A 22736-nucleotide genomic window follows, 5' to 3' on the forward strand; every position below is an offset into this window, starting at 1 on the left:
CCACAAAAATCATCGTTTGAACTTTGCAAATGAACATATAGACAAGCCTGATGCATTTTGGAAACAAGTTCTGTGGACCGATGAGGTTAAAATTGAACTTTTTGGCCGGAATGAGCAAAGGTACGTTTGGAGAAGAAGGGGCACAGAATTTAATGAAAAGAACCTCTGTCCAACTGTTAAGCATGGGGTTGGATCAATCATGCTTTGGGGTTGTGTTGCAGCCAGTGGCACAGGGAACATCTCACGAGTAGAAGGAAAAATGGATTCAATAAAATTTCAGCAAATTTTGGATGGTAACTTGATGCCATCTGTGAAAAAGCTGAAGTTAAAGATAGGATGGCTTCTACAAATGGATAATGATCCTAAACACACCTCGAAATCCACGGGGGATTACATCAAGAGGCGTAAACTGAAGGTTTTGCCATGGCCTTCACAATCTCCTGACCTCAACATAATTGAAAATCTATGGATAGACCTTAAAAGAGCAGTGCGTGACAGACAGCCCAGAAATCTCAAAGAACTGGAAGACTTTTGTAAGGAAGAATGGGCAAAGATACCTCAAACAAGAACTGAAAGACTCTTGGCTGGCTACAAAAAGCGTTTACAAGCTGTGATACTTGCCAAAGGGGGCAGTACAAGATATTAACTCTGCAGGGTGCCCAAACTTTTGCAGACGCCATTTTTTTGTTTTCTGTTATTTTGAAAGTGTAAATGATGGAAATAAAATCTAACTTTTGTTGACATATTATAAGAATGTCTAATCTGTAATTTGATGCCTTTTGGAGATTTTTCCATCTTTCCTTGGCTTCTTTATGCACATTAATACAAATTTTTAGCTGGGGTGCCCAAACTTTCGATCCCCACTGTACATATATATACATACACACACACATACATACATACATACACACATACATACACACACACATACATATATACACAAACACACATTATCCACACACACATACATACATACATACATACAATACTAAATACATTATTTTTTTAATCCTGCAAAAAAAGTGCATTGATTGTTATTTTTGTTTTTATCAGGACAAGTAGATTGTCATGAGGGACAAGTAGACTGGAACCCCAAATACTTTAAGAATTTAGAGTCCCTACCGAACGGATATAAAAAGACACAAAATAAAAGTATAACTAAAAGACAAAAGCTTTTGTGGCAACGCCGCAACTGCATACAAAATACGCAATTACAGCGTGGTGGTGTGGCATTTACAGGGTTAAATCAGGAGGCGAAATACTGTATCAGTATAGGAAAGCTGCATAATCTTGGCGTGTAGAATTAGCCCTCCTGTTTTGGGCCATTTGTTTGTTGGGAGGTTGTCTGATCTCTCCAATGTGCAGGTTTTTGCATTCTTCACTACCCTGTGCTGCATATACTGAGTTACTTTGGTTTGGGTGTACAAGATTCTCTCCTTTTTCTAGATAAAGACTCAATTTAAAAAGCGACTGGCAGCAAACCCGCCACACTCTATTCCAATGTTCTGGGTGCACAACGGATGGATTAAAACATACTAGCCGGCTAATAACTGCTGCGGAAGAAGCCGATTGATTTTTCTCTTGTACTCGGTAAGTCAAAAGTAGAAATGATCACCTTGCTCTGAGTGCAAAACTGCCCAGGCAGCAATCAGTGTGCCAGTCTATGGTACATCTCAAACAATCAAAGACGTCATCAGCCTCCTGCAATTGACTGATCTTCAAAACGATCTGCATCAAATGCTGACTGCAGAGGACGACACAGCTCAGCCAAATCAAGATCAAGAGCAGGTCTGTGTTGCGGCTCGTATCGGGTATGCTTGCACCTCTTAGCATTTCATCAATAGATCCAAACATTTTTGAATGACGGAAGGCATGCATTATGGATAAGTGTTAAAGCTGCACTCCAGGAGAACCAAATAATATCTAAATCCAGCCATCCTGTATATTCTTCCTTGAATCTCGGTGAGCTTTGTGCATTTTTTCCAGATCTGTGCAGCAATCCAGTGTGAGACTTCCTGTAATAAAGACCGCTCACTGCTGCTCTCTCTCCTTGTCCAGGGTGACTGGTCTGGTCTCCACCCCTTCCTGTAATAAAGACAGGTCACTGCTGCTCTCTCTCCTTGTCCAGGGGGACTGGTCTTGTCTCCGCCCCTTCCTGTAATAAAGACTGCTCACTGCTGCTCTCTCTCTTCTTGTGCAGGGTGACTGGTCTGGTCTCCACCAACCAAGACCCATTTTATATAGAAAAGCAGTGGGGCTTTTTTTTTGAGGAGTTATGCAAATATCAACATGTCTCGATGGGTGTCAGTCTGGAGGAGTGGGTGATCCTAGCCAGGCCACACATGTGATGCTGAGCCTCCACAACTGAAAGAATTGAAATTCAATGAATAAAAAGGAGCGGGCCAGGGAGAATCAGGCTGGGGAGGAAAAGGAGCGGTCCTCAACCTCCCCAGGACCAGGGAGAACCTGTCCACGGAACAGAGGTAGAAGGGTGGGTGTGGAGATTCGTGTTAGGTGCAGCCTGTCGCCTCCAGGGAAAGGGGGATGTTGGAGGTGCAGCCTGTCGCCTCCAGGGAAAGGGGGATGTTGGAGGTGCAGCCTGTCGCCTCCAGGGAAAGGGGGATGTTGGAGGTGCAGCCTGTCGCCTCCAGGGAAAGGGGGATGTTGGAGGTGCAGCCTGTCGCCTCCAGGGAAAGGGGGATGTTGGAGGTGCAGCCTGTCGCCTCCAGGGAAAGGGGGATGTTGGAGGTGCAGCCTGTCGCCTCCAGGGAAAGGGGGATGTTGGAGGTGCAGCCTGTCGCCTCCAGGGAAAGGGGGAGGTTGGCGGTGCAGCCTGTCGCCTCCAGGGAAAGGGGGATGTTGGCGGTGCAGCCTGTCGCCTCCAGGGAAAGGGGGATGTTGGCGGTGCAGCCTGTCACCTCATGGGGAAAGGGGGAGAGTGCAGCCTGGGTTTCACTAGTGCACTATGAGATCCTGCCCCTGGCGTGGCTCTCCTCCCTCCCCTTCACAGTGACCACAGAGAGGGAAGGGAGTACTAGTGCTGGGAGAAGGGGATCTGGCTCACTCTGTCCACCATCAAACCCCTGCCATGTGGCCCAGCCTCCAGCAGGCCACAAGCTGGCAGCAGTCCACGGCTCAAGGGTTGGGTACCCCTTTTTTGTTGAAAAAAACATACCTTATTTTTTACATAAGTATAAAAAAAAAAAAAACTAGATACTTAATTGAGGTACATTCCACCCTGTACTGCGACAGTGCATAAATACACCACATAACAATACAGTTCCAACCGTACAATAAATACATTCACTCAGCGGTACGATGCCTAACGTGGTATGCAGAGTGAAAAGTTCCCCGATCCATCATGTCATACATGACTCGGCTTACCCAGAGACCGTTTGTGGCCCCCTAAGTTTCCACCAGAGTACCTAGCAGTGTGATGTCAGATGTGCAGTGCCCCTTTTTTTTTTTTTTTAATTAAGTCCGCAAACGTGCAAACTACAACGAAAAAACCCGTAAGTGTGTCACAAAAAAGTGCAAGTGCAAAAACACCACACAAAAAGTGCACTTAGGGGTGTGCTTTGTCCTACCCCCGAAGGGGTTGGACCACTACCCTGATCACCCGGGGCACGAAGCTCCTGACAGGGACAAGGTTCCCATTTGGTCCTCCTGGCCAAAAGGCCTGGTGGACCACCGTTCCTTATGCCCGGCCGAAGCCGGACACCCAGTACTTGGTCAGGGGGCTCTCCTGAAGAGAAAACCCCCTAGTGACAGGGGAGGAAGGAACCAAAAGGCACACATCCTCCACCTAGACTTCAGGGCAGGCCCGAGGACCCACACCCTTCATCATGTGAAGAAAACACACACATAAGTAAAAGTGACAAATGTGGGAGTGTAAAAATAAATAAATAAATAATTAAATAAATCTATAAAAATAATAAAAAGGTGGTCGTGCCCAAATTGTGCACTGACCAGGCCCTGAGGCCTGTAGCAAAAAAATTGCCCAGGACTTGGCCAAAAGGCCCGGTCCTAGAGGCGCAGTGCAAAAAGTGTTTTAAACGCGGTGACCATGTGCTCATTCACAACGTGGGGTCCCACACCCAAGTGCTACTCAGAGCACCCCTGAGGCGACTACTCAGGGGGCACCATGTTTGCGGACTTTCTGCCTTCTCAGCCCCTGGCCAGACCAAGGTAGATCCGTCCGAATCAGGAGGTACTGGGTCCTTCCAGCTTTCTCAGGGGAATTACTCCCAGGGCCCCACCTTAACGCGTGGCGCTCCCCAGTTTCTGTCCCCCCGATACTGGCCTTCCAGACCCCCATCATACCAGTGAGGGTACTATACAACAGCCATCCCCGCAAAGCTAGAATGGCCGGGAGCACCCCCACTGGACACTGATAAGAACAGATACTACACTTGATCTTAGCCAAAAGGCCGAGAAGCGATGTGCAGTGCCCCTAGGCTAGATTATGCTGAATGTACACCAGCCAGGAAATGAGGCGAAATCCATCTGACTTGCTGCAGCTTCTAGTGCACAATGCGAAAAGCTCACAGTGTGCAGTGAAAACCACAGCACGCCATTTCTCATTATAGGACAGCAGCCTATACAACGGTGCAAGATAGGAGGCAAGGCGAACTACTTTGACCTAGTGTTCAGGGAACGGCTGCCTTTATCTGACCAATCCATTGTGGTGCCATCCGCCAATCCTTCCTGACAAACCACATGACCATTAGGAAGGATACAAAGCTCGTAGTAACTCTTTGGGGACAACATGGAAGTCCGGAGTTCTCCCAGCATGTTTGAAGCATGTTTCAGAGCATCCATCAGTTTGTTCTTGTCCTGCAGAAAAAAAAAAAAGAAAAAGGAAGAAGAAGACTGTATCAATATTGGCTGCGCCACAAAAAAACAAAAATGGATAGAATTAGCTTCAAGAAAAAAAAAAAAATGCAAGGCCAGCACAGTGTCATACACCCCCGGACAAGCCTTTTATGCAGACAGTTTTCAAGACCATATACATTTATACACATCACGCAGTTAGTTCCCATGGAAACTAGCTAACAGGTTTCACAAAATGAACAGGTGTAGTTACTGTGCATCCGCTGCATGTAATATGCAAATGTGCCGACAGGAGACGCACAGCCTACATCTTACCCTAAAGCAGCGTTTCTCAACTCCAGTCCTCACGGACCCCCAACAGGTCATGTTTTCAGGATTTCCCTCAGATGAAACAGCTGTGGTAATTACTAAGGCAGTGAAACTGATCAAATCACCTGTGCAAAATAATGGAAATCCTGAAAACATGACCTGTTGGGGGTCCATGAGGACTGGAGTTGAGAAACACTGCTCTAAAGGATCAGTGCACTTCATAACAAAAGGGTAGTTCTCCTTTCTGTCCCTTCACCCAAACCACCCTTCCCATCCCCGGGAGGCTACAGTCTACTTACTCGGATTCAACAGCCAAAGGTCAAGATTTATTTATTTTTTACACTCCTAGCTGCGCCTGTCTATTACAGAGCTCCCTAGACTTCTATGGGATGGTCTATGGTCATCTCCAGCCTCAGAACACAAATTCCTAGAAGTCTATGGGGCACAAAAGGCAAAGGCGTGGCCAAGATAGTGAAGACTTCTATGGCTGCACCAGGAAGATTGAGGTAAGTATGCATCTGTGGAGAGGGAAGGTGGGTTATGCCAGGTCAGAAGGCAAAAAAAAAAAAAAAAAAGTAGTAAATGCACTGTTTTAAAGTGCACTAATCTCCTAAATCCTCATGCACACGGGGCGTTTTTACAGGGGATGTTTTTGGCTTTTGACTTTTTTTTTCTACAGCCAGTAAACCCCCCATCATGTTATCCTATGTGTCCATGCACACACAGACTGGAATCAATGTTTTTTGGCAGGGAAGTTTTTTAGCTGGAAAAAAAACCCAGGACTAGTGGGTTTCTAGAGGAACTTTTTAGCTATGAAAATGCTCTAACGCTGAAAAACGCGGCAAACCGACACAAAATGGCTTTTTTTTGGAACATTTTTGGACCAAAAAACATTTTTTGTTACAAGAAAAAAAAAAAAAACGTAAAACGAGGAAAAATGCTGCTAACTGCTAATGCAAAAACACTAAAAAAAAAGAAGCTGAAAAACTTGTGTTTTTAAACGTGATTTTACACTGCTAATGTTACCAGCATTATCAAAACACCCCCCCCCCCCCATTGTGCATGGAGCCTAAAAGTGCCAAATACCATAAATTCACAAAAAAAAAAGCCAATAGTACCAATGAAATGACAAATCTGCTGTATGTGAAATGTCAAAAATCAAACCAAAGACAACGCAAATCTTGGAACTTTAAAGCGGTTTTAAACCCAAAAATGTATTATATTGCAGCTTACCAATCATTAGACTGCATTTGTTTTCTTTTTTTTAGGCTTTATTCCAATCTGTTTTCACCTGGTGATCTTAGTGGAGGAGGATTGAAGGAAAGGAGAGCAAGTGCTTGTTCATAACATCTCTGCTGATCGGAGCTTTACAGAACACTGCTTATGTATATAGTGTCAACATACAGGGCACACAGAAAACAAGTGTTTTATATATTCTCTGTTCACACCATACATGTGCAGAAAAATTCAGCTTAATGGACATGGTGTGAACAAGCCCTGAATACTGCTGGGTATCAGTCTTTGAAAGCTCAAGGATATTACCTTCATGCATTCAGTTTCCAGCAGCCCGCCTAATGCTTACCTGAGCCCCATCACGATCCAGCGATGGGCACGAGGGCCTCGGCACTCAGCAAAGGGGAAGAGCCAGGATCAGGGGACCCGAGAAGAACAGGATCGGTGATCACTTTTGTTGCCAGCGGGTTAGGCCCTATGTACACGGGACACTTCTGAACGATGGAAACTGACTGCTGGAAAACGTAGGTTAAAAAAATTCCGTTTAGCCGCATTTGCATAACGCATTTATTTGCGTTTAGAAGCGTTTTTTTAAGATAGGCACAGGAGAACCTGCCAAATGCCCAGAATACACTGAAAAGTGGTAAATGATTAACTATTTCAGAGAAATACAGAGAGTAGAAGCAGAGGCGGCAGTACGTGTTGAGATTAGCTTAGGTGTGAGTTGCTCATTAACATTTCTTTTGTTTCCAAGGATGGGAAAGGTGTCTGGTGGAGGGAGTCATTAAGGTCACCTGGCAGGGGGTCTTCGTGAGGAATTTGAGGTGTGAATGGTCATTAACATAGCTTTTCTTTCCAAGGGTGGGAGAGGTCTGAGGTGTGAATTGGTCATTACAATGTGTGATAAGCTTGGTAGGAACATCCTGTGTTCAGTGTTTTGTCCATCTGAGTACCTTGAAAACTCTTTTTCATGATGAAAAAAGGCTCTGGACAGCATCGGGAACTGGAAGAGTTAAAAAAAAATTTCAAACGCTTATAAACAGTTATCCGCGATTACAAGCGTTTGAAACGCTGATAAAATCTACAGCTCAACGCAAGTTTTCTGCATTAAAAAAAAACGACTGTAAATGACAATGTGTACACGGACCCATAGGAGAACATTAGGGAGAGTTCAGGGGCTGCTAAAAAAAAAAAAAAACACTGAACAGCTCCTGAACATCAGTCTATCAGCTGCAGTGTACATGAGCCCTTAAACATTAACTAGTTGCCGACTACAGATAGCCAAATGACGGCTGCACTGCGGCTGGCCAGTTTCAGGAGGGCGTCATAGGACGTCCTCCCAGAACGCGCTCTCCTGCACGCCCCCGGCGATCTCCGTGATCGCTGTGTCCTATGGACACAGTTGATCACGTGAAGTGGTAACAGGCCAATCACAGTGGCCTTTTACTACGTGATCAGCCATGTCCAATGGAACGCTGATCACAGGGAAATGCAATCGCCGGTTCTCGGCTACCCTTTCCTCACGGCAGTTGTCAGAGCAGGGATGATCAGTTCCCTGATGACCGGTGTCCAGTAGTGCCACCCTTCAGTTCCACCCACAAGTGCCCACCAGTGCCACCCACCTGTGCCCATCAGTGCAGCCAGTCAGTGCTGCCTATCAGTACCCATCAGTGCCACCTAATTAGTGCTGCCCATCAGTGCCGCCCCATCAACGCACATCAGTGAAGGAGAAAAATTACCTCTTTGCAAAAAGTTTATAATAGAAACAAAGAAACTTTTTTTTCACATTTTTTGCTCTTTGTTTATAGCGTAAAAAGTAAAAAACACACAGCGGCAAGTAAATACCACCAAAAGAAGGCTTTATTTGTGAGAATTATACAAATTTCAGATGGGTATAATGTTGCATGACCGCGCAATTGTCATTCAAAATGCAACAGTGCTGAAAGCTGAAAATTGGCCTGGTAAGGAAGGGGGTATAAGTGCCCTGTAGGCAAGTGGTTAATGGCGGTGCGTTGAGCGATTTTGAGGGGACAGCACATTTAAATGTTACACAAGCTGTACACTGACTACGTCACATTGTAACAAAGTGTCATTTCTTCAGTGTTGTCACATGAAAAGAAAGAATCAAATATTTACAAAAAATGTGAGGGGTGGACTCACTTCTGGGAGATACTGTACAATTCTAGGAGTTCAATAAACTATTTGCAGGGGGAAAAAAAAAAAAGCGTTTCTACTATCCTTCCCGACATACCACCCCAAAGAAAAGCAGACAAACAACAGCAGAAACTGGAGGTCAGTGAGGGTCGTTCTGCCGATCGGAGTAATCGGACAACAGAGTGCTGGGAGGAGAATCCGAAGCTTTTAGGATGGCGAGCCTGGACCTGGAGGCCATTCCGTAAGATGAAGGCTCTGTAACGCTTCTGACCTACAGGCTGAATGTGGTCAATTATAGTCGGTAATTGTGTTTGCCCAAGGATGCACAAGAGAAGACACGAGCTAACAAACTGGAGTGCTGCTTGAGAAAAAGATCCGTAGCATTCAGCTAAAAAAAAACAAAACAAAAAAAAAAACTACAACATGAAAGAGCAGCCTTCACTAGAACAACACGGGACATCATTCACTTTTAGGGCTCATGTACACTGCAGCTGATAAAGTGACGTTCAGGAGCTGTTCAGCGTTTTTTTCAGGAGCCCCTGAACTCACCCTAATGTTCTCCTATGTGTCCATGTACACATCGTCGTTTACAGGCATTTGAGTTGACAGTCGTTTTTTTGAACGCACCAAATTTGTGTTCAGCAGTTGATTTTATCAGCGTTTCAAATGCAAAACGATTGTAAACGCAGCAAATCACATTTATAAGTGTTTGCAATTTTTTTTTTTTTTTTTTTAACTCTTCCAGTTTCCAATGCTGTCCAGAGCCTTTTTTCATCATGAAAAATGCATGCAAAGGGTTTTCAAGGTACTCAAATGGACAAAACACTGAACACAGGATGTTCCTACCAACTTGTCACACATTGTAATGACCAATTCACACCTCAGACCTCTCCCACCCTTGGAAACAAAATGACCATTCACACCTTAAATTCCTCATGAAGACCCCCTGCCAGGTGGCCTTAATGACTCCCTCCACCAGACACCTTTCCCACCCTTGGAAACAGAAGAAATGTTAATGAGCAACTCACACCTAAGCTAATCTCAACACATACTGCTGTCTCTGCTTCTACTCTCTGTATTTCTCTGAAACAGTCTGAAATAGTTAATTTACCACTTTTCAGTGTATTCTGGGCATTTGGGAGGTTCTCCTGTTCATCGTTCAGAAGTGTCCCGTGTACATGGGGCCTAAATTCTTAAAAGTGGTTGTAAACCTCTGACTAAAATATGAACAAAACACATCCCTCTATAATGTGGTCTGCTGCTTTGTTCCTCTGCTAGCAGCAGGATTTACTTCTGACTGAAGGTTTCCTGACACCAAGAGGAAAATGTGAGCTCCTGTGAGCTGTGTGGAGGGGGAGGGGGGGCATGTCTCTTCCCTCCAATCAGCTCTCAGAGCTCTCCTCACTGAGCTCTACAGAGTGTACATTTCAGTTCTCCACCCCCTTTTTTCTGACAGCTCAGACAAGCTTTATAAATTCTGGACTTGAACAGATGTAGAGAAGAGAAGAACGCAAATAAACAGGTACAACTTATGTAGGATTTGTTTCATCTCTGTGCATCTCCTGAGGCCAGTCACTTCACTGGGTATATGTAACGGTTTACAATCACTTTAACAGGGAAGGAGTAAGGAGGATAACTATGGCCCCAAAACAATATACCAGGAGCAGAAGTTTACCGCTTTGGTTCTGTTTTCTCCAAATGATAAAACATTAGTCCGCACAAAACTGGAAACAGATCTGAATGAGCGTGCAACAAACACACCAAAGTAGCTCCTTCATCCATTTTTTTTTGCAGAGAACCTCGTGTATTTTGTCCTGTGATTGCCACCCACAATTTATTTCCGCAGAAACGCACTACAGTCCATTTAACATGATTTCCTATGGGATATGGTCACATCTCCGCATTTTTACCCAATGCGTTTTTTTGGAAAGGGTCAGGGACTTTTTTGAACACAAAAAGTTGTTTATGGTTCTATAGACTTCAACAGAAATGCTGCAGAAAAGCATGTAGAGCTTTTTTTATGCGTTTTTGCATTTTAAATCTGCCTAGCAACAAGGGAAAAAAAACACATCAAAAGCACATGTGGAAAAATGCAAACCGCAATGCAGAAATGAATCAAACACAAACTGCATAGGTGTGAACTTAGCCTTAAGGGTGTCATTAGGAATGAATGAATTACGAATTCATTATTATTTCAGGTACTTATACAGCGCCATCAATATACGCAGCGCTTTACATATATATTGTACATTCACATCAGTCCCTAACCCTCAAGGGGTGTACAATCTAAGGTCCCTAACTCACATTCATACATACACATACTAGGGACAATTTAGACAGGAGCCAATTCACCTACCAGCATGTCTTTGGAGTGTGGGAGGAAACCGGAGTACCCAGAGGAAACCCACACAGGCACAGGGAGAACATGCAAACTCCAGGTAGGTGGTGCTGTGGTTGGATTTCGATGCATGAAGGTAAAAAACTTTGTGCAGCTCCCTCCCAGCCCCTCCTAATAATTACTGCGATCTAGCGATGTGCATGAGAGCCTCAGCTCTCTGGGGCCACTGTTGATAAAAGGAAGCCAACAGTTCGATCTTCCACAATGATTATTTCAGGTACTTATATAGCGCCATCAATTTATGCAGCGCTATATTATATATATATATATATATATATATATATATATATATATATATATATATATATATATACATACATATATATATTGTACATTCACATCAGTCCCTAACCCTCAAGGGGCGTACAATCTAAGGTCCCTAACTCACATTCATACATACACATACTGGGGACAATTTATACAATTAACGTACCAGCATGTCTTTGGAGTGTGAGAGGAAACCGGAGTACCCAGAGGAAACCCACGCAGGCACAGGGAGAGCATGCAAACTCCAGGCAGGTGGTACCGAGGTTGGGTTTTTCGAACCCACTAGTACTGCCTAAATACTAACAATAGTACTGCCTAAATTTGTGTAGAAAGATTACTTATTTGCTAAATATTATAAATGAAACAAAGAGAAATGCATTTTCCCAAAAATATTCGGTATTGTTCGTTTATAGAGAAAAAAAAAATACCACCAAAAGAAATCTCTATTTGTGTGAAAAAAAAAATGATAAATATGGGTAGTATCGCACGACCGCACAATTGTCATTTAAATTGCAACAGCGCTGAAAGGTGAAAATTGGCCTGGGCAGGAAGGGGGTAGAAGTGCCGGTAGGCGAGGGGTTAAAGGCTGTTGATAATTTTGTTTTGTTTTTTTAACCAGCAGTTCTGCTTTAATTATCAAAAAGTTTGACTCGCGGCTGAATACATTTACAGGTAACATGGAAATCCTCTTTAAATTGAAGACAAATCCCCCCAATAAACACTTCAATTGTCCGCTTTCGGCATATTTATGTTAATTCAATGCAATCCAGCAGTGACAAAATAATGAAGCACCATTAGGACGCGGGACTGTGACAGAAGCAGCAGTTGTTGGCGTAAACGTGGCATCTAATCCCAGCCAGTGCCAGCCGGCAGCGCTGAGCCGCTCGAACGGTGATTTACATTGATTAGGGAATAATTTTCGGCGCTGTCCCATGGGAAATTAAGCAGATGAGGATTGATAGGAGTGGCGCGACTCAATGCGTTTTGTGGTTTCATTCATTAAGCTCCATTAAAACAAATAGCTGCGGTATTGTTTTACTCAGTCTTAAGGAAAGGCCCAGAGAATTTCAATTTAAAAAGTACAGAGCAGAAAAAAGTTTCCCCCCCCTTTTTCTTTAAAAAGGGAAACCATACAGCAAGGGCCTATTTTCAGCTATTATTTTGTCTTTTTATGAGATTTGATATTTTTACATAACTTTGCATTTTCTATTATTTTACTGCATGCATAGATTTGTAGATTACTCTTCTAGCTGCTATTGCCACGCCACTAGAATCTCAGCCACATGGAGGATGGATTGCTTTCCATTAGTCAGGCCTGACTGGCAGACTTGCACTGAGAAAAGAGGAAGCAAAGGAAAACCCCAGTGATGAAGCAGAACCTGCTATTTAATTAGTAAATATGGCCACCCCACCTGCATGCATATTATTATTATTATACAGGATTTATATATTATTATTATTATACATGATTTATATATTATTATTATACAGGATTTATATATTATTATTATTATACAGGATTTATTATTATTATTATTATACAGGATTTATATATTATTATTATTATACAGGATTTATATATTATTATTATACAGGATTTATATATTATTATTATTATACAGGATTTATATATTATTATTATACAGGATTTATTATTATTATTATTATTATACAGGATTTATATATTATTATTATACAGGATTTATTATTATTATTATTATTATACAGGATTTATATATTATTATTATACAGGATTTATATATTATTATTATACAGGATTTATGGCGCCAACAGTTTGCTCAGCGCTTTACAATATAACGGGAGACAATACAGCAACAATACAGTTCAATACAAGAGGGATAGGAGGGCCCTGATCCTGGGAGCTTACAATCTACCGTATTTTTCGCCGTATAAGACGCACTTTTTCTTCCCCAAAACTGGGGGGGAAATGTCAGTGTGTCTTATAAGGCGAATATGGAGCGGCCGGTCCGGTATTTCCACCGCGGCCGTGTCAGAATACCGGGCCGGCCGCTCAGCTCTGCAGCGGGACCTTACCTGTTCCTCTATCCAGCGGCGCGCTGTCTTCCCGGCTTCTGTAGTGTGGGCACTGGGCATGACAGCCGGGTGCCAAGTGCGCATGCGCAAGAAGCGGTGCTTTTTGTGAATGGTAAAGCGGTACCTGGGACACATGACAGATCCCAGAAGCCGCCGGACCAATCACAAAGCGCAAGTGCTTCTCGCTCATGCGCACTGGGCACCTGGCTGTCATGCCGAGCGCCATTACAGAAGCCGGGAAGACAGCGCGCGGCTGGATCGAGGAACAGGTAAGATGAAACAAAAACTCTGCGGAAGTAAGAGCGGGTACCTGTCAAATTCAGGTACCCGCTCCCCACCTCCCCAAAGGTCAGCAGTCATCCCTGTGCTCTCCGCAGTCTCGGGTCATTCCTGTGCTCTCCGCAGTCTCGGGTCATCCCTGTGCTCTCCGCAGTCTCGGGTCATCCCTGTGCTCTCCGCAGTCTCGGGTCATCCCTGTGCTCTCCGCAGTCTCGGGTCATCCCTGTGCTCTCCGCAGTCTCGGGTCATCCCTGTGCTCTCCGCAGTCTCGGGTCATCCCTGTGCTCTCCGCAGTCTCGGGTCATCCCTGTGCTCTCCGCAGTCTCGGGTCATCCCTGTGCTCTCCGCAGTCTCGGGTCATCCCTGTGCTCTCCGCAGTCTCGGGTCATCCCTGTGCTCTCCGCAGTCTCGGGTCATCCCTGTGCTCTCCGCAGTCTCTGGTCATCCCTGTGCTCTCCGCAGTCTCGGGTCATCCCTGTGCTCTCCGCAGTCTCTGGTCATCCCTGTGCTGTCCGCAGTCTCTGGTCATCCCTGTGCTGTCCGCAGTCTCTGGTCATCCCTGTGCTGTCCGCAGTCTCTGGTCATCCCTGTGCTGTCCGCAGTCTCTGGTCATCCCTGTGCTGTCCGCAGTCTCTGGTCATCCCTGTGCTGTCCGCAGTCTCTGGTCATCCCTGGGCTGTCCGCAGTCTCTGGTCATCCCTGTGCTGTCCGCAGTCTCTGGTCATCCCTGTGCTGTCCGCAATCCATTAGTTCAGAATTTTTTTTTTCCTGTTTTCTGCCTCTAAAACCTAGGTGCGTCTTATGGTCAGGTGCATCTTATACGGCGAAAAATACGGTAAGCGATATACATTATTATTATACAGGATTTATATAGCCAATAAATAATATTTTGAAATGCCAAGATATACATGTAGCGCTCTGTAAATCATATAATAAAAAGAAAAAAAATTCATAAACAAAAAGTCCATCAATAAAAGTCCTCTTTTGTGTTGGTTGACTTTTTCAAAATAAATCACCACGTGACTGTAAATAAATAAACATCCAAATTGTGCTGTGCTCCCCCTTTAGGTATGCACTCACCAACTTTATTTGCCTCCCACTTTCATGGTTGGCAAAATGTGCTTTGGTTTAAACATATATTTCTCCAGACCAGGATAGTCACTCATATACATGGACTTTTCTCAGAATGGTTCCAACACTCCAATCCAATAGCCTCAGTAACTGACGTTCCACAGCAACTTCCCCAGAATGGCTCCAACCAGGGGCGGGCTGACCATTTGGAAACTCGGGCACTGCCTGAGGGCCTGGGGTCAGTAGGGGGCCCCATGAGATGCCCCTGGTACCTTTTTCATAGGCGTTTTTGAGTTTAGGCAAGGACACAGGGGCCCCATGATCCCCTATTGCCCGGGGGGCCACATGAGTTGTCAGTCCACCCCTGGCTCCAACACTACAGACCTACAATCTCTGGAAATGACTCTCCATATCATGTGAAAGAAAGGAAAGAGAGACCCGACATAGTGTAGTATCCTTTAAAACCTTTTAATCTCTGCTCAAAGAAACTCACTTAAAGAATAAAATTCAATATCAGCCCAAAGATATATCTTTTTACTTAATGAAGGTAATGTCAGAGAGGGAAGACAGCTCAACGCTCTCACCGCTGCCGATCCTCGCTCTCAGACAACTCACGTCACTTCCAGTTCCAAAGATCATCACTTCCGGGTTTCACTCAGCCAAAAACTGACGCGCTTCGTCACTTATTCATTTGAATGAGTCCAGTAGTGACGAAACGCGTCAGGTTGGCTAAGCGAAAACTGGAAGTGACGATCTTTGGAACCTGCGTTCACTATATCCGGCCTCCCCGGACCCCGCGTTCACTATATCCGGCCTCCCCGGACCCCGCGTTCACTATATCCGGCCTCCCCGGACCCCGCGTCCACTATATCCGGCCTCCCCGGACCCCGCGTCCACTATATCCGGCCTCCCCGGACCCCGCGTCCACTATATCCGGCCTCCCCGGACCCCGCGTCCACTATATCCGGCCTCCCCGGACCCCGCGTCCACTATATCCGGCCTCCCCGGACCCCGCGTCCACTATATCCGGCCTCCCCGGACCCCGCGTCCACTATATCCGGCCTCCCCGGACCCCGCGTTCACTGCAATGGGAAGCCAGTGGAGGGATTGGCAGATACAGAACGGTTAGTAAGGTGGATGAGTCTGGCATCAGCATTCATGATAGACTGAAGAGGGGATAGCCTGAGATGAGGTCGGCCAATGAGGAGGGAGTTACTGTAGTCAAGGCGAGAGATAACCAGGGAGGGGATAAGTTACTTAGTGGTTTCCGAGGTTAAGAACGGGCGTATCTTGGAGATGTTGCGCGGTGAAGTCTACTGCTGAAAGGACGGACACACACACACCTTTTCAATTGCTTGGTAACACAAATTGCTAATCAGCCAAATCACATGGCAGCAACTCAATGCATTTAGGCATCTAGACATAGTGAAAACTACTTGAAGTTCAAACCGAGCAACAGAATGGGGAAGAAAGGGGATTTAAGTGACTTTGAATATGGCATGGTTGTTGGTGCCAGACGGGCCGGTTTGGGTGTTTCAAAAACTGCTGAGTCTGACGGTTGTGTTACCAAGATAGGCGGGGGTGCACACGAGTGATTAGAGTGGGAGGACGTCATATAACGTCCTCCCAGAACGAGAGAACCACCGCCCATCCGTCATTTCCTTATGTGGCGGGCAGGAGGCGGTTAAACTGCAAAATCTGATACAGCTCTGCATAGAAGCCAATCAGCTTACAGGTTTTATTGACAAAACTTCCGGTTCACATCTATACGTCCGCGTGGGCTGCGTTTTGCATGGGCACGAGAGCCCATTCATTTGAATGGACTGTTGCTCAGTGACAGGCAGGGAAGACGTCCCTGCACTTCTTTGGAAACCGCAGCCCGCACAGGAACCTCGGTTCCCAGTACGGTTGCGTTTCCCAGTGCGGGCGGCGTGCCATTAGAACTAATGGCACCCGCCTGAAGGTCCACATTTCTCTGTGCGGGGGGTGAGGCTGCACAGATTTTTGTGCGGATCCGCAGCGGCACCACCCGCACAGATGTGAGCCTAGGGTAGTTGAACAAGTTGAAGTCAGAAGCTGATTGGCCGCCATGCACAGCTGCACCAGATTCTGAGTGCTCCAGTTTTAGTAAAACTCCCCCAGTATTTCTTACAGCAAGAAGCTGGCAATTGATTATCATACACAGTGCTTTAGCAAAATAAATGTGGTTATGGCAAAAGGCTCATTAAATGCCCATTTATTCCTTAATTATCAAACAGAAGAGAAACCTGTTCTTGTTGTCAGACTATCACTTCATGTCCCAAGTGCAGTATAAAAGAATCTGATGATTTTACGGGTAACAGCTCTTCATGATCAGCATGTGACCTCTTGTCAAAAACCAGAAACAAACTCAAATACTCATGTGATGCCGACCACAGGGCTCCAGGCCGATTATAGGCCATCATGCCTACACATTGGACACATTAACCACTTGCTTCCCAAGCCCATTCTGACACTTCTCTCCGACATGTAAAAATCATCATTTTTTTGGTAATGAATTAACCCGTTGCCCAACACCCAGCAGAGAAATACACAGCAGGTTTCCCCAAGTAAAAACATACACAGCACAGTTTATAGCAAAAAAAAAAGAAAAAAAAAGAAACACACACATACATGGGATCAAATTCCACCGAAAGAAGGTTCTATTTGTGGGAGGGGAAGGACGGAAGTTTCATTTGAATGCGGCGTTGCATGATCGCACAATTGTCAGTTAGCCACTTGCCTACCGGGTATTTACACCACCCCCCCCCCCTTCCTGCCCAGACCAATTTTCAGCGCAGTCACACTTTCGCCAACAATTGCGCGGTTATGCAAATGAAATTTTTCTAAATGTTTTCACACATGTTTTCTTTTGGTGGTATCTAAGTGCCGCTGGGTGTTTTATTGTTTGAGCTATAAACAAAACAAACAAAAAAAAAAGAGCTCTTCTTGGTTTCGATTATAAAATTTTGCAAACAAGTAATTGTTCTCCTATACTGATGTGCATTGATGAGGCTGCACTGATGGACACTGATGAGCTGACACAGATAGGCGGCACTAATGTGCATTGATGAGGCTGCACTGATGGACACTGATGAGGTGGCACAGATAGGCGGCACTGATGTGCATTGATGAGGCTGCAATGATGGGCACTGATGAGGTGGCACAGATAGGCGGCACTGATGTGCATTGATGAGGCTGCACTGATGGACACTGATGAGGTGGCACAGATAGGCGGCACTGATGTGCATTGATGAGGCTGCAATGATGGGCACTGATGAGGTGGCACAGATAGGCGGCACTGATGTGCATTGATGAGGCTGCACTGATGAGATGGCACACATAGGCAGCACTAATGTGCATTGATGAGGCTGCACTGATGAGGTGGCACAGATAGGCGGCACTGATGTGCATTGATGAGGCTGCAATGATGGGCACTGATGAGGTGGCACAGATAGGCGGCACTGATGCTGCTGCACAGGTATGCAGCAATGATGGGCACTGACAGGCGGCACAGGTGGGTGACACTGATCATCAGTGTCGATCTGCTCCCTGACAATTGCCGGTTGTCGGCAGTACTTTCCTCACACTGTAACAGCGTGAGGAAAAGTGCAGCCAATAACCGGCAACTGTGTTTACCCGGTGATCTGATGTGTCATTGGACACAGCTGATCACGTGGTAAAAGGCAGCTGTGATTGGCCCTTTACCACATCACGTGATCAGCTGTGTCCATAGGAGAGCATACTGTTAGTTGCAACACAGAAGAACTATTGGGAGCCAGAGACAGAACCCTAGAACAGTAACTGCCTGAACAAGGACCATCATGGCAGGATCACCACAGATTATTTTAATGAAAGATACAGATTTAAAAAGATGGAAAGTGACTTTTTAGTATTACAGTAACAGGTTAAATAATAATATATAAGATTTTAGCGAATGGGCTTAAATCTACTAAGCAATAAAAGAATATAAAAACATAATTTTGAAAGAAAAAAAAAATAATACAGGTTAGTTTTAACTAAATGTATACAAATCACATTTTTGCAAAAAAAAAAAATCTGAAAAATGCCCCAAAAAGGGAATGAGAAAACTTTGTCTCTGATATTGTGCAAGGGAACATAAAACAGGAAAGACAAACGAGAAGGAGACGACAGACATGTGACCTCTGACCAAAATATTCCTTTTACACAATAGCAGTAGTCTGAAACCCGGATGGTAAGGCCCCATTCATATGGGTGTACTATAGGGGTGCCGTATTTGCCTGCATGGGGATGCGAAGGTGTTCCATACATCTGTGTGCAGGCAGTCCCATTCGTGTCAACTGGGGCACAGCCAATGCTCACAATTTGACAGCCATGCGAGTGCAGAGTCCGGAGCACACAGGGGAGATTTACTTAAACTGTAGCACACAGAATCTGGTGCAGCTCTGCATAGAAACCAATCAGCTTCCAGGTTTTATTGTGAAAGCTTAATTGAACAAGCTGAAGTTAGAAGCCGATTGGCCGCCATGCGCAGCTGAACCAGATTCTGAGAGCTCCAGTTTCAGTAAATCTCTCAGTCTCTATTCAGAGCCAGGCACCCGCACTCACAGTGTGTCCATGCAGCCACTGCATCCCAGCTGACATGAATGGAACCGCCTACACACAGAACACCTGGAGTACGAGGCCTAATAAAACTTTAAGTGTTACTAAACCCCCGGAGCCCGCATTCACTATGTCCGGTCTCCCCGGAGCCCGCATTCACTAGGTCCGGTCTCCCCGGAGCCCGCATTCACTAGGTCCGGTCTCCCCGGAGCCCGCATTCACTAGGTCCGCTCTCCCCGGAGCCCGCATTCACTAGGTCCGCTCTCCCCGGAGCCCGCATTCACTAGATCCGCGCTCCCCAGAGCCCGCATTCACTAGATCCGCGCTCCCCAGAGCCCGCATTCACTAGATCCGCGCTCCCCGGAGCCCGCATTCACTAGATCCGCGCTCCCCGGAGCCCGCATTCACTAGATCCGCTCTCCCCGGAGCCCGCATTCACTAGATCCGCTCTCCCCGGAGCCCGCATTCACTAGATCCGCTCTCCCCGGAGCCCGCATTCACTAGATCCGCTCTCCCCGGAGCCCGCATTCACTAGATCCGCTCTCCCCGGAGCCCGCATTCACTAGATCCGCTCTCCCCGGAGCCCGCATTCACTAGATCCGCTCTCCCCGGAGCCCGCATTCACTAGATCCGCTCTCCCCGGAGCCCGCATTCACTAGATCCGCTCTCCCCGGAGCCCGCATTCACTAGATCCGCTCTCCCCGGAGCCCGCATTCACTAGATCCGCTCTCCCCGGAGCCCGCATTCACTAGATCCGCTCTCCCCGGAGCCCGCATTCACTAGATCCGCTCTCTCCGGACCCTGCATTCACTATATCCGCTCTCCCCGGACCCTTTCTTTTGTTGCCTCTTTCACTGCAGGCTCAAGCAGCAAATCCTAATAAAGGAGGTGTAAATCCGCAAAATGTGATGCCTGTTTTGCAACCTTCAATAAATATTTCAGATCTATAAAGCTTGCCCTGATACATTCTTTTCAACACAGGCACTGCCCTACTGACAGAGTGGAGCAATCCCATTACTTTTGTATCAGGTTTTTATTGCCGAGTCCCCACAGGGAAGATTTTACTCCTTTTGTCCAGGTGACCACTGTCACTCCAGCTGGAAGGGAAATTGGAACATTTTGAGCCATCATTGGAACAGGATTAGAGAGGAAACCTTTCAATTGGACGCTTGTTCCAGTGACAACTGTCTAAGAGGTGATTTACCTTCTTAGATTTACTAGATTTCCTCTTGTTTCCGGTGGAGTTTATGGGACAGGAAGTGGAGATAATGGTCCTCAATGGGAGAGGATTTGAACACAATGGAACACCAATGGTGAAAAAGTTAGGGGATCCTACAATTTTTGAGCTTTCACTGGAATAGGAACAGAGGGGAAACCTTCCAATTGGACACTGGTTCCAGTTAACAGCTGTCAATGAGGTGATTTTCCTTATTCTGGGGAGATTTCCTTTGGTTTCCTGTTGAGTTGAGAAAGTGAAGATAGTTTTCCCACCTCATCCCCAGTGGAACACCGGTGGTGTGAAAAAAAAACAAACAAAGAACGAATCTCTATTCTGAATCCAGTCCTAGAAACTGTAACCACAAAGCAGGGTGGATAAAAATTGATGATTTAAAAAAAAAAAAAAAACATTTTTTTGTTTTCCTATTTAAATCAGATTTTTTTTATTTTTAGCACATTTATTTTAATAAAATGCTTTTGCAGTAAAAATCTATTTCAGATACATGAATAATTTTGTTTATTCAGCATGAAATGGAGCTTAGTTATGTAGGACGAGGCTGTATATTCTGCAATATATACATTTTTGGTAAACTCATTCAATGAATCCAAGCTCTGCAAGCTGAGATCACACGCACTGCATTGATGCATTCACACAATTTCACAGTAACCATGAGAAAAAAAAAATATGAAATAAAAGAATTTGAGTCGTTCTCCAGCTGTGTGTGATGAACCTTCGGTTTCCGATATCGCTGTTTTACTAACCTGACAGCTTATTATTCTGAAAAGGAAACCTTCATTTGGTTTGCAAATATGAAAGAGTCTAACTACCAGCAAGAATGAGTCGGATTCCTTACATTGAAAGAGCAGACTGTTGGTGCTATATAAATCCTGTATAATAATAATAATTTAAAGAGCACCTGTCATTTTGGATCCATCGTGGCAACGCCTGTTAGCGGGCATCCACTCACCAGCTGCCGCCACGTCCCTCACTTTGTTGTGTCCCTGCCGCATCACCAGCCGTCCCATTAAAGTGAATGGGACGGGTCAGTAAGTCAACAGCGGGTCAGAGGAGAAGTCGCTGCAGGACAGAGATGACAGCTGCTCTTTAAAAATTACAATTTAAAATCGAGCCTTTTCACTAGTGATTTATATGATTTAAATCAAATCCACCCTGCCACAAAGTCTATTACACTGGAAATCTAGCTTCTCCCAAACCAGCACCAGGCAGGAGGAGATCGCTGAAGACCAATCAACTGGTTGCAACAATAATAATCACAAAACGTTCTGAAATTAACTTTTATCCATCAACAACATTTCTAGAACTGGAAGCAACTCATTGTCATGCAAGTTTACATTCTCTTCCCAGCTTTAGGAATCACTCCCGCTCTGTGAATTTCTCTTACCAGACATCTCTTCATCTGGAAGGACTGCACCTTCACGGCCTGGATGGCTTCATCCAGCAGCTTCTCCTGCTCATCCTGGGGGGACTGCTGTGTTGTGGGCTTAAAAACGGAAAAAAAAAAAGGAGCATTAAAACTAACAATGTACAAGCTGCTACTTTAAAGCAGAGCTCCACCCAAAAGGAGAAGTTCAGCTTTAAGCCTTTGTCCCCCCGCTCCCCATTAAGGATTGGCACCTTTGGGGAGCGGGTACCTGAATTTGACAGGTATCCGCTCCCACTCCCATCTCCTAGGCCAGGGGTAGGCAACCTGAGAGCCGCAGGACTACAAGTTCCATCATGCCTCTGCAAGTCAAGCTGTACCTGTCAGTTTTGTAATCTTTGCAATGCCTCATGGGAAATGTAGTTCCACAACAGCTAGAGAGCCGCAGGTTGCCTACCCCTGGCCTAGGCGATCACACTCCTCCCTCCCCGTAGTCTTCTGGGACACGTGACAGGTCCCAGAAGACTACGGAGCCATTCACAAAGCTCAGCGTTTCTCGCGCATGTGCAATGGGCGCCCGGCTTTAAAGTTGGAAACAATTACAAAAAATGAACACGTGAAACAAGTTCCTATTGGTCAGTGAGTACACCTATTACAATGAGGGTCCAGGTAAAAGGTGCAAGGGAACATGTCCAATTTCAGAGCCATGGATGTCATTTATATAACTGGATTACAGAACGATCTGGAGCTTAAAGCGGAGTTCCACTCAACCTGTCAAAAAATAAAAGTCAGCATCAACAAAAACTGTAGCTGCTGACATTTAAAAAACAGCCGCTTACCTGTCACTCGGTCCTGTGGTGTGTCCCCCGCAGCCCGTTTCACCGGATACCTGTATTCCAGGAGGCCAGCATCTTCATTGTGGGCACCCGGCTGTG

The 22736-nt window shown here is 45.4% G+C and overlaps 1 protein-coding gene and 1 pseudogene across 1 annotated transcript in view; both read right to left on the minus strand.

Annotated features, from left to right (window-relative positions):
* Nucleotides 1-22736, minus strand: part of LOC149433872 (vacuolar protein sorting-associated protein 35) — a gene marked incomplete at its 3' end in the record, with an annotated part of 93246 nt that overhangs the window by 60601 nt on the left and 9909 nt on the right. Inside the window, exons 2-3 of the mRNA XM_089664342.1 lie at nucleotides 21823-21921; nucleotides 4740-4836 (exon numbers count right to left, since the gene is read on the minus strand). Of these exons, the coding sequence (XP_089520468.1) occupies nucleotides 4740-4836; nucleotides 21823-21921 (196 nt within the window). The remainder of the gene's footprint in view (nucleotides 1-4739; nucleotides 4837-21822; nucleotides 21922-22736) is intronic.
* On the minus strand, nucleotides 4327-4442 carry LOC149433873 (U2 spliceosomal RNA; annotated as a pseudogene).

The sequence above is a fragment of the Staurois parvus genome, unplaced genomic scaffold, assembly GCF_062004578.1.
Source record: "Staurois parvus isolate SC_StPar_1 unplaced genomic scaffold, SC_StPar_1.0 ptg001888l, whole genome shotgun sequence".
NCBI lineage: Eukaryota > Metazoa > Chordata > Amphibia > Anura > Ranidae > Staurois > Staurois parvus.